This window comes from Lathyrus oleraceus, chromosome 3 (assembly GCF_024323335.1).
Source record: "Lathyrus oleraceus cultivar Zhongwan6 chromosome 3, CAAS_Psat_ZW6_1.0, whole genome shotgun sequence".
NCBI classification, from domain to species: Eukaryota; Viridiplantae; Streptophyta; class Magnoliopsida; order Fabales; family Fabaceae; genus Lathyrus; species Lathyrus oleraceus.
In genome coordinates, this window is record NC_066581.1 from 132552519 (window position 1) to 132565134 (window position 12616).

Below are 12616 nucleotides of genomic sequence, written 5' to 3' on the forward strand. Positions count from 1 at the left end.
TTCGATGCCAGTGGCAGAATTCCTAGTCGATTGCGCTACAGGCTATGAATATTTAAGCATGCTCGATGGATATTCTGGGTATAATCAAATATTTATTACAGAAGAGGATGTCCCAAAAATAGCTTTTCGATAGAGACTTTTATGGAGACTATGATTTTATAGAGACTTTTATGCAAATCTACATAAATGATATTGTCATTAAGTCTGTTTCAGGGAAGAGTCATATATACCATCTTTTAATATCCTTCGAAAGGATGAGAAAGCATGGTCTGAAAATGAATCCTCTCAAATGCGCTTTTTGTGTACAGGCTGGGGATTTCTTAGGCTTTGTGGTCCACAAAAAGGGAATTGAAATAAACCAGAATAAGACCAAGGCCATAATGGAAGCGAAAGTGCCATCAACAAAGAAAGAATTGCAGTCACTACTAGGCAAGATCAATTTCCTGAGGAGATTCATCTCAAACCTTAGTGGGAAGACACAAGCTTTTTCACCATTGCTTCGAATCACCAAGGAAGGGTTCGAATGGGGGCAGGCTCAATAAGAAGCATTCGATAAGATTAAAGCATACTTGAGTCATCCACCAATCCTAATGCTACCTTGTAGAAATAAGAGTATGAGATTGTACATATCTGCGTTTGACAAGACTTTAGGGAGCATGTTGGCTCAAGAGGATGATAATTGCATCGAAAGAGCCATCTATTACCTCAGTAGGGTCTTAAATGATACAGAAACTAGGTATAACATAGTTGAAAAATTGTGTTTATGCTTGTATTTCTCTTGTACAAATTTGAAGTATTATATAAAACTTGTTGATGTTTATGTTTCATCTCATTTCAACGTCATTAAACATATGTTGTCCAAACCAATTTTGCATAGTCGAATTGGGAAGTGGGCATTAGCATTAACCGAATTTTCTTTAACGTACATGCCATTAAAGGCTGTTAAAGGACAAGTGGTACAAGATTTTATAGTCAACCACTCCATAGATTTGAATGCACTGGACTATCTTGAGTTAGAACCCTGTAAGTTATATTTTGAAGGGTCTACTCACAAGGATGGAACAGGCATAGGAGTGCTAATTATTTCTCGTAATAAAATTCCAACAAGACTTAAGTACAAAGTAGAGGGTCTCTGCTCGAACAAGGAGGCCGAATATGAAGCCCTCATAGCCGAACTTGAAATATTGTTGGAATTGAGGGCAACTCGAGTCGAAATAATGGGTGACTCAGAGCTAGTCATAAAACAGATCACAAAAGAATACAGATGTATTAAGAAGAATTTAATTATGTACTTCATAATAGCCAGTCGATTGCTAAAAAGATTCGAGATGGCTAATATTCAACATATACCTCGATTGGAAAATCAAGTTGCTAATGATTTGGCTCAAATTACATTTGGGTATAAAATTTCAAAAGAAAAATTGCAAAAAGTCATCGAAGTCAGAGGAAGAGTTGTGTCAACCAGATTAACCCCTTCATACTTAGAAAAGACAAAGCTTTGATACGCTGACGAAGGAAACTTCGAAATATTGGCAATAGACAATCTGACAGATGAAGATCGGAGGAAACCAATAGCGGAATATCTACAGAATCCAATGGCGTCTGCTGATTGAATACCAGGTATCGAGCGTTAAGTTATGTTCCTGTGGGATTGGAGTTGTTTAAGAAGTCTCCTGGGCGAGTTTTGCTTAAGTGCCTCAGTGAGTCAGAGGCATATTTAGCCCTTTCGGCTGTCCATAGTGGGGCGTGTGGGGCACACCAAGTTGGCCATCAGATGAAATGACTTTTATTTCGCCAAGGGATGTATTAGCCTACTATGCTGAAGGATTGCATCGAATTTGCAAAAGGATGCCAAGAATGTCAGATACATGCAGGCAGACAACACGTTCCCTTGGGTGAATTGCACTCTATCATTAAGCCTTGGACATTCAGAGGTTGGGCTTTAGATTTAATTGGGGAAATTCGACCACCATCATTTAAGAGTCAAAGATATATCTTGGTGGGTGTTGATTATTTTACGAAGTGGATTGGAGCTATACCCTTACCAAATGTAAATCAGGAAGATGTGATCGATTTTATCCAGAAGCATAATATTTATAGATTTGGAATCCCAAAGACTGTCACAACAGATCAAGGGTCAGTATTCACTGGTTGAAAGATGCAAGAATTTGCTAAAGAAATGGGTTTCAAACTATTAACTTTGACGCCATATTATGCTCAGGCTAATGGACAAGTTGAAGCTGCTAATAAAGTGATCATTGGTTTGATTAAGAAGCATGTAGGGAAGAAGCCTAGAAATTTGCACAAAACTCTAGATCATATTTTGTGGGCATGTCGTACCTCTCCCAAAGAAGCCACTAAGTCGACTCCTTTTCGGCTGACTTTTGGTCACGATGTTGTTTTAACAGTAGAGATTCACCTACAATCCATAAGGATTCAAAGGCATCATGAAATTCCGATAGAGTCATATTGGAGCATGATGCTATTAGTTGATCTAGACAAAGAAAGGTTAAATGCCTTGGAGTTATTAAAACGGCAGAAGAAGAGAGCAGATAACTCTTATAACAAAAAGGTGAAAATTAAAAGTTTTTCGCCTGGAGATTTGGTCTGGAAAGTGATCCTTCCAATGGATTGAAAAGCTAGGACCTTAGGGAAGTGGTTTCCAAAATGGGAAGGCCCCTTTGAGATTTTGCAAGTATTTTCTAATGGTGCCTATGAAATTGAGGAGCTTAATGAAAACAAGAGGATCTTGAGAGTAAATGGGAAATATTAAAAAAAGTATAGACTAGTACTCCAGGAGATAAAAATAAGAGAACAATAGTTATATATATATATATATATATATATATATATATAATATATATATATATATATATATAATATATATATATATATATATATATATATATATATATATATATATATATATATATATATATATATATATATATATATATATATATATATATATAAAAGTTAATCATAGCCAATATGGTAAAAGTGCCAAAATGGTTTGCATTTGATTTGAAGGCCCAAATGGCTAATATTCATTACAATTAAAACTTATGTGTCATTACATCAAAAATAAGAAAAATGGAAAGGAGACTAAAAAATTAGAAAGGAAGGTTGGCCTTGATCTGAAGGTACTTTGCTTTAAGAAGTTCCAGACGTTTCTCACATAAAGATCTCTTCGACCAAAGAAGTTTGATGTCAGACTCAAGTTTTCAAGCTTGTTCAACGAACTCCATGACGAATTCTAGCTCTTTAACAATTAAGGCATCATCAAACTCTAAGAGTTCGCTTTTGATTCTTTCTGCCTCAGAGATCTTTGCCTAGAGTTCTTCCATTTTCTTCCTCCAAGAAGCAACATCACGATCATGGCTTTAGATATTTTCTTTATTCTTTTGTTTAGTTTATTCCAATTACATCGCCTTGTTGGTTGAATTGGTGGCAGCATCCCAGGTAACTACTTCAGAACCATATTTCTTTTCGATTTCCCCTATTAGCTGAGGTAGCAACTTATGATCTGCGACAACTTGGTTGATCATAGTACCTATCTCCAATATAACATTGGCAACTTCAGGGGAAGTTTCTAGCAGGTCGACTTGATTAAGAATAGCCTTTAAGGTTAAGGGGGCAGAAGGATCAGCCAACAGCAACAGGAACAAGTCACCTTTAAAGATCTTGTCCTTAATCTTGGAAAGCACTTCATCTGCAGGGGTGCTCGAAGGTTGATCTTCAGACGCCGAAGCAATGCTAAGGCTTTTTTCAAAAGAACTTTCCCTATAGATTAACATAGCCTTCAAATATTCAAGGGGTTAGCTTTGTTTTAGAATAGCCAGTCTTTCTGCAGAAAGGCCCTCAGTACTACTTGTCGAAACTCCGCCCGTCAAAATAACTAAAATAGTTGGAGTGACAAGAGTTTGTTTTTGAACCTGCCCTTCGCCTGTATCAGCCTCCCTCTCTTCATAGCGTTCATCATTGTCACCAACAGGGACTGGGGTCTGGTTGCCTTTGTTCTCTTCCTTCATCACCGTATCTTTGACATTGCCACCTTCCTCCTAGGGATTGACCGTTCCTTCGACGTTGTATGAATCGTCTCCAACTTGAACTCCCTCACCCACCACCATGGCATCTGGGTTCACTCCAGCCTCGTCTTCTTCGATCGAAGCAGTTTCATGATCGGAGTCGCTGGTGTGGGAATGTTGAGTAGCGGTCTTTGATGGTGAAGTATCAAGGCCACCAAAAGGAGGTTGGTTAATCTCACTCATGTAGATTTTTTCGGATGATGGTCGATAAGTGGGTTCACCAGCACTATTTAAGACATCCACTATAGAAGTTGGCGCGAAGGAACTTGTGGCTTTGGTTCGAATGGTGGTACTTGCGCCACCCTGAAATCAACACAATTGAAATAATGAGTGGTGAAAGACAGTAAATAAACTATGTAAGAAAGAGGGAAGTTTGTTTTACCTTGTCACCTTCGACCCCAGGGTTGGAGTTCTCACTCTCACTTTGGGTCGCCGCTATCTTTTCCATTTCTTCAGCAGTAGGCTCTTGGATAGTAAGTGGAGAAGGCCTTTTCTTCAGGAGTTTTGTTAGGGGTTGACTCAAAGCATCGGTGACCTTCGGCTGCTGCTTCCTCTTCCTGGAAGTTAGGTCGAGCACCGACGACAGATCCTCTTCGTCAGATTCTATTATGACGGGGGTTTCTGTGGGTTTTTGGATTTTGATGGGAGTTAGAGGAGGTTTTCGAGCAGCCTAAATTAAGAATTGGAATGTCAGCATCATTAAACATAACAAAAGCAAAAAAGAAAAGAGAAGGCAAAAGTATACCTTTTTAGGCTTGATACCTCCCTAAGTCTTTGATTCGACTGGTCTTCTGATGGTGGGTTTCTTAGGAGGAACCCTGATGGCTAAAAGAAAATAACATAAAGCAGTTAGTGTCAGCTAAGAGTAAATAGCCTATAAAAGGGGTTTGCTTCGAGGAAAACCTCATGTGTCACACCTTCATATATGTCCGATTCGATGCGAACATCTTCGATCCCTATATGAAGATGCCCTTTGAAACTGTCTAGAGTATGCTTAGTCACAACCACCCGCCGGGCTTTTTTCTAGGACTGTTGTTGAAGTATCTTAATGGAGTCTCCACAAATAAACAAGTCTGGATATGGAGGGGCAAGGGCCACTTCAAAGTCAGCATTAGGCAGTAGAGGGAATTTTGGGGGAAACAGTTCGAAAGCCATTTCGTAGCGTTTCTCATGAGGAACGTACAAAGGAATTTTTAGACTTCCCATTTTCTTTAAAAAAAATCTTTGACCGTGACAGCTGCTTCACGGATGGTTCGACTAAGATCATCAGGCCTATAGGCAGTTTCAAAGTAGTTTTGAAAAGCTTGGATTTCTTTTATAAGCGTGTAAGTACCTTTTCTGGTCTTTTCCTGCACAAGAAGAAAAGCTTTGTCAAAGAGTTGGATAAAGGAAGAGACATCACATAACTCTTCAATGTAGTATTTAGTCCACCATCTCCCAAAATCTCGAGTGTAGAGGAAGTTAGGCTTGAAGTTAAAAGGAGTGAGTTAGGTCCTGCCAGTATATCTGGCTATCTGCTTGAGGGCAGTGGCTTCATTGTGGACTACATTGTAGAGAAGGAGGCTGCCCTTTTTATCATACAAGCACTTTGGAAGAACCTGAATTAACCCAAACTGTCGAGCGACAAGGTTGGGTTGATATGTGATCAAAGTAACCTAAACCTTTGAAGGATTAAATCGAAGAGTTAGGATCCTGGGGGTCAAAAAGGCTTCCCAAATCAGTAAAGGTTTTGTCTCTTGTTTCTTGGATGGAGATTGGAAAGTCCTGGTAAACCATTTTGGACCATACTTTCTGGAGGCAAATGGGGCCATGCTCGAAGGAAAAACATGGCGCTTGGTGAACATCATTATGTAGCCCATGAAAGTTGGTTGCAAGGATTGTCCTTCGTCACTGGGAGTCAGTTGGGCCAGTCAAATTCCTTCGATCCTTCTATTTTTAACCTCCTCGGCTTCTTCATCAACGAGGCCTTTGTTCGGTAGACTAGCCTGGAAGGTGGCATTAAGCCAGAGTTGCAATAGCCAAAAGGGGCCAAAGAGGAGAAGATTTCCTTTTTCGCCCAAATTCTTCAGTTGAGCGACTCCATCACTCAATGACTCATAGAGACTTTCCAGTATCATCTCACTTAGACAAATGTCATGTCCAACATGTAGTTGATTCACCAAGGTGAGATATTTTTTAGCAACTCGCAAAGACTTCGAGCAGAAGATAGAGTGAGACAACCATAGGGACAAGAAATCTATGTGCTCCACATCTGAGACGGTGTCAGTATCTTTGTCATGATAATGGGCGATATGAGTCGAATATGCTGCTCGAGAGGTCGAAAAGGCTATGGTGTCTTCAGCATCGATTTCAGGATTGTAGGTATGTCCAGTAGGTTTTAGCCCTGTGATAGCGGCTAAGTCGAAGAGTGTTAGTATGGTCATGCCACATGGAAGGTGAAAATTATAGTGTGTACTATCCCAAAAGTACAAGGAAGAAACCAACATAGAGGTGTTATACTCCAACTCTATCTTCGACAGCATGATTAGGTCATAAATGTCTGTGTCTTTCCAGTTCTGGGATTTAACTTTCTCTATTTTCTTTAACCAATCTAAATAATCTGCGGGGTGTTTGAATATGGGGGTAACGCTTAAAACTCTAAATCCATTATTCATAAACCTTAAATCTATGGTTTCACTAGCCTTAGGGTTTTCAGTGGCGGTTGTTCCAGTCCTAGGGTTTTTTGCTTGCCCTATAGGCTTGCATTTATGATAAGAGGGGAAATACTTTCTAAGCTTGCTAGAATCAGTATCTAAATCAGTAAGAGGCCCAGATAATGCAATTTTTTTTTCCAAAAACAGAAACAGGGATGAGTACTTCAAAAGCATAGATTCTGCGTTGTTCCTCCGTTTTGGGTTCTGGAATATATTGTTGGTTATCCACAATTATTGGAGCAGACAATGTAGTGAAAGGAGGAAGCTCCGAAATCTTCTTGGGAGATTTTGTTTTAGTAAATATGGTCTTGATAGCTACACTCACTTCTTTAGGGGCTTTACTTGAAGTTGCCACTTCTGTTGGAGATTGAAAGAGAGAAATAGCTAGAGAGTTTGGAAGTTCAGAAAGCGTAAAGTGTGAAATGGGTAAGTTTGTGGGTTTTATAGGCGTGCTTGGAAGAGAGAACGCTTCAAATCAACATTAATGGTTGACAAGTTAGTGGGACACGTGTCTTCCTTGGGCAGTGTGATGGAGATATGTTAATTAATGTCTGAACTCACGATTTCCTAGAGTCTAGGAAACGTGATGATTGAAAAGATTTGGTTGTGAGCTGAGGAGACGTGGTTAGGAGAATGGTAATGATGATTCTGACGTCACCAGACAATTGGAGAAACTGAAAAGTTTTACAACATTGGAACACCTGGAAAAATGTCAAAGTTGTTTGAGGCGTCGAAGCGTGTTCTCAAAAAATGTCTTTTTCTCTCATATGTCGAAAATAACATTTTTGGGGGGAAATTTGTTAGCTCATAATTTCGACGCCCACTATAGAATTACCAAAAAGGGAAATCCTATGTAGAAATGTTTCGACCGTGTGAACAGGTTTCGACCGGATATGGTATTAAAGAGATCCAGTCGAAAGTCCCTGAGTAGTAAGGGACAGTGTGCAGTCAGGACTTAGAAATATTTCTTTAAATGTTTGAAGACGGTTTTCAATTGGAGATTCAAAATTCAAATAAAGGAGAGAACTTTGCTCTTATCTGAAACTGTTGAAGGTACACGTGGGTCATAATGGATAGTTGTGTCCATGCAAAGTGCCATGTGTCTCAACGTGATTGAAGGGCCATTAGAAACGATTATTTTGATTGAGTATAAACAAAAGGCCTTAGTGTTAGGATCAGGGTGTGTAAAAGTGTGTACAAAGTTTGTAAAATTTACGAAGTACCCGTGTGAAGAGGAACTGTAAATTAAGAAATGTATGTTTGTTTACACCATTGTCAGTTATTTTGAAGCAATACTATTTACCTTTACTTTTCCAAAAATACATCTTTTTACTTCTTTACTTCAAACAGTCTTAATACTTCTTTATATCGAACACTTGCCTTTGCTACTTGGTTATCATCAATTTCTTTTACAATTTTTCTCTTTAATTCATATTAGTCTTTTACTGTCTAAGTTTTAATCATCAGTTCTACAGACATTGTCATAGTGTTCATATTTATTAGAATTTACTTTAAAAACAGTTAGCCCATGTCCTAGGATCAATCTGATCGATCCTTTGAGTAACCAAATTTAGTAATTTGGAAGATCAGTGGTTGTTTATCATTTTTCACGGTAAACACCTTGTTCATAGACTTTAGTGCAATTTGAATCATGCAATTGACAAGTCTTCTTTAAGCAAGCATCAATCTTTCAACACTTCAATAATGAAGCACTTTTGCTATTAGCACCTTGTGGTTATACACCCTCTTTCATTCATTTCATTCTTGCCTATAAGGTGGTAGACCTTGGCAATATTTCCTTGTCTATAAGGTAATAGACCTTGACATTCTTGTTGCCTTGTAGGGTTGTGGACCTAGGAAATTCAATCTTTCTTACCTATAAGGTAATAGACCTTGGAAGTCTTCCTTTTCCCCATGAGGTGGTGGACCTTATCAAACTCTTTTTGTGCCTATGGAGTTATAGAATTTAGCACTTGGTTATAGACCATGATAATCCCTTTGGTTAGACTTGTAGAGTTATGGACTCTTAGGAATCCCCTTGCCTATTAGGTTATGGACCTTGGCAGTGCTTTCCTTTTCCTTAAGAGTTGTGGACTCTGACATCCGTTCTCTTTGCCTTTTGGGTTATAGACCTTGGCAGTTAAGTTCTCTGCCTTCAGAATTATAAACTCTGGTAGTGATACCTTGCCTAGCAGGTTGTGAACCTTAGCACTCATTTTTCTTCCTCGAAGGATCGTGTACCCTGGAAATCAATCTATCTTCCTTTGTTTCAGCCCTAGTAGGTTGAACTACGAAAGCTCTGACTTTCTCATTGCACTGTGAGAATACGTAGGCACGAGGATTCCGATTCTTCGGGAGCTACCCTATTTATTGATTCTATCTTATATATTATCTTCTCGATTCAATAAATACCATCTTTTTAAGATCAAATAATACTTTTCCTTGGATTCCATGCACATCCTTTTAGGACGATATAACGGAAGTCCACCTTGTGAACCAAGAGTTGTTTGGATCGTACCCAAACATTTAATTCCTTCTTTTTTGGCTAAAACGCTTGTTTACTCTTTGGTCCAGAGTCTATTCCTTCATGGATCTAAGATACTATTCTTCTTTGGTTTCAAATTGATTGTTCCCCAATAAGTGGTATACTTTTCCTTGTAACCAACCATACTTTCTTTTGGGCCCGTGTATACCCTTTTAGGACGATATAACGGCAGTCCACCTTGTGAATCAAGAGTTGTTTGGCCCGTATTCAAACATTTAATTCCTTCTTTTTTGGCTAAGATGTCTGTTTAATCTTCGGTTCAAAGTTCACTCTCCTTTGTGGGTTCCCATGTTACCATTCTGTTGGTACAAGTCATATTTTTTATCACTTTCAATCTCCCTTAGTCTTCGTGGTTTCACGAACTACAAATGCTCTGACTTTCTCATTGTACTATGAGAATACGTAGGCACGAGGATGCGAATCCTTGGAGAGCACATTCCTAATTATTCCTTCCGTCTTAGGGAACCATTCATAGCTTTCATGATCCCTCAACTACCTTCAATCATTGAGCCGCTCACCCAAGTGACATACTGTTTCTTTGAAACCAGATACTGTTTTCTTTGGAATTCCATATACACCCTTTTAGGACGATATAACGGCAATCCACATTTGTACCTAGAGTTGTTTGACTCGTACCCAAACATTTTATTCCTTCTTTTTCGGCTAAGACGTTGTTTCCCTCTATGATACAAGTTCCATTTCTCCTATGGATTCCAATATACCCTTACCTCTGGTTATAAACTATACTATTCAGTCACTTTTACCAAATACTTTCTCTATTCCTCCATTCATCTCCATGATGCATTCATAATTCTACCTTCATTCACTTCAGGTGATACACTATTATTTTTGAGCCAAATACACTATCTCTTTGAGCTTCATCTTGTGTCACCTTGTGAACCAAGAGTTGTTTGTCTCGTACACAAACACTTAATTCTCCTTGTTTTCGGCTATACCATATATAGTGGCAGACGCTTCCGGCTAGTCCACATATTGGTCAACTTCAGTTTTACTCTTGGATTCAGATTTCTTCCTTTGTTGGAGTTCAAATCATATTATCCTTTGATTTAGACCATACCTTGATCACAATATCTTTTCACCTCCCACCACTAGTTCTATGAACTACGGAGCTATGAATTCCTTATTGCACTATAAAGATACGTAGGCATGAGGACCCCAATCCTCATCGAACACAATATCTATTACATTCTCTTTTCCCTTATTTTTTCGCGAGTAATCTTTAGATAGGACATCCATTCAAGGAAAAACAATCAAAACGGTTCTCATGGAGTACCATGGATGTTAGGGGTGCTAATACATTCCCCTTGCATAACCGACTTCCTTATCCAATATATCTCTTTCTCTTAATTTTATCGATGCTTTCTCTTTCTTTCGGGAATAAATAAAATTTAATAATGATTATGTTGTATGTTCGAGCGTGCGATGCGTTTGGTTATATTTTCGATAGCTTCACAACCTCTTGAAAGTTGATAAATTATTTTGATTTTGGTGTAATTTTTAAATATTATTCATTGTAGGGAGTTATATTTGAGCGTATTCTTCTTTAGTGTGTTTCCATATAGCCTCAAAGAGGGCGTTATTATGTAAGAATTTTGGTGTTTTATTATGTCCTATAATTCATTAATCATTAACCAATTATTTAAACGCAATTAATCACTTTGTTTTACTTATAATTTACTTATTTTTTAGTCTAGAAACTCATGACCAACATTAGAGATGTGTTAATCAATTTTATACACACAATTAATCTTTTATTTTACAAATTATTTAAACGCAATTAATCACTTTGGTTTACTTATATTTTACTTATTTTTGTATGAGTGAACTCATTAATCAATTTCCGAGAAGTATTAACTTTATTTTACACACAATCAATCACCCTTGTTTATTTGTAATTTACTTTATTTTTTTTCTTCTGGAAATTCATTAACCAGCGTTGTACGCACAGTTTTTTTTGTCTATAATTTATTTCATTTTTTTTCTATAATTCATTAAACATAAGAGAGAGAAAGTCTAATTGTAATTGAAATGCCACTTATTACGTTTTTTTAAATTATATATTTAGGAATAATAATACACGGTGTAGATATTAAAACTTGTCTGAAAATAGCAAACCTCTTGTTTTTAATCCACTAAAGGGAAACATGTCTTACTAACTTTTAGAAATCTAATTTTTAAAAAGTTAAAACAAACTGATCTTTATAAAATATTGTTTCTTGTATTTTTATTTTATTGGAGTTATTATTTTTTATGGAAAAAATATATATTAATAAAGAGATGAAAATAAAAAAGTTTTAAATAAAAAAATAATTTAAATAGTTTATAAAATATTATTTTAAGTATTTTATCATTTTATTATAATATTTTTAAATACATAAATAACAAAAAAAAACTTAAATTTGAAAGTATTTTGAATAATTGTCCATAATAATTATTTTTGGTAAAGATATTTTAATAATTAAGTGATTTTGACTATATATTTTTTCTTTGATAATGTATAACTATAATTATGTTATTAAAAATCAAAAGTATTCTTTTTAAAGTTTAAACAAACCGATCTTTATAAAATAACTTTTCTAGTATTTTTATTTTATTGGAGTTGTTAGATTTTTTTTAGTCGAGAATTTATATATAAATGAATGGGTGAAAATCACCAAAGTAGACAAAGAGTAATAACTGACAAGGGTGCTAAACAATCCTCCTAAAAATAATAATAAAAGATATAACAAGAAAACAAGAAAAAGATTACTAGAAAAATTATTTGTACAACTAAAAATTCAAAAAAAATCTCACTGAACAAATATTTAAGCATCTAAAATTTTATCTATATGACTCAGACTAGATTACTAAGATCACAATCAACAAATCCGAAAACAACGAAAGAGAATCAAAAGTTAAAAATCACTATCAACCTTAGAATCAAGACAAACTCTCGATCTGCTATTGATTTAGACAGAAAAATATGATTCTAAAGGCAATCAGAGAAAGTGCATGATTTCATCTCTTCTTCTACCTATAAATTATTTACAGACAAACAAGTATTTTTCTCCTTCATTTCTTTCACAGTTGTTGAGACACTATTAAAGATATCACTATTACAAACAACCCAAATAAATCAGACAACACCATGTCAAGTCGTATCAAAATCAACCATAAATTTAACCTTACCATTTAGAGAGAAGAAATACTCAAACAAAAATCTAAAATCACTAGAAATAGTCATTCTCCAATCTAACCAATGAAAGATATTATACTAAATTGACATCATT

General features: G+C 36.4%; 2 protein-coding genes across 2 annotated transcripts; both read left to right on the plus strand.

The window, feature by feature from the left end:
- The first annotated feature begins 926 nt into the window (after window positions 1–926).
- Window positions 927–1502, plus strand: LOC127130041 (uncharacterized). Its single transcript, XM_051059120.1, has one exon. It carries the CDS (start codon window positions 927–929, stop codon window positions 1500–1502), a length of 576 nt encoding a protein of 191 aa, XP_050915077.1.
- Window positions 1503–2179: 677 nt separating this feature from the next.
- LOC127130043 (uncharacterized) lies at window positions 2180–2635 on the plus strand. Its single transcript, XM_051059121.1, has one exon. The coding sequence runs from the start codon at window positions 2180–2182 to the stop codon at window positions 2633–2635; it is 456 nt and encodes a 151-aa protein (XP_050915078.1).
- Window positions 2636–12616: the final 9981 nt, after the last annotated feature.

Bases quoted from the DNA above. Each gene is read 5' to 3' on its own strand.
- LOC127130041 (XM_051059120.1), top strand. From the start codon at position 927: ATGCCATTAAAGGCTGTTAAAGGACAAGTGGTACAAGATTTTATAGTC.
- LOC127130043 (XM_051059121.1), top strand. From the start codon at position 2,180: ATGGGTTTCAAACTATTAACTTTGACGCCATATTATGCTCAGGCTAAT.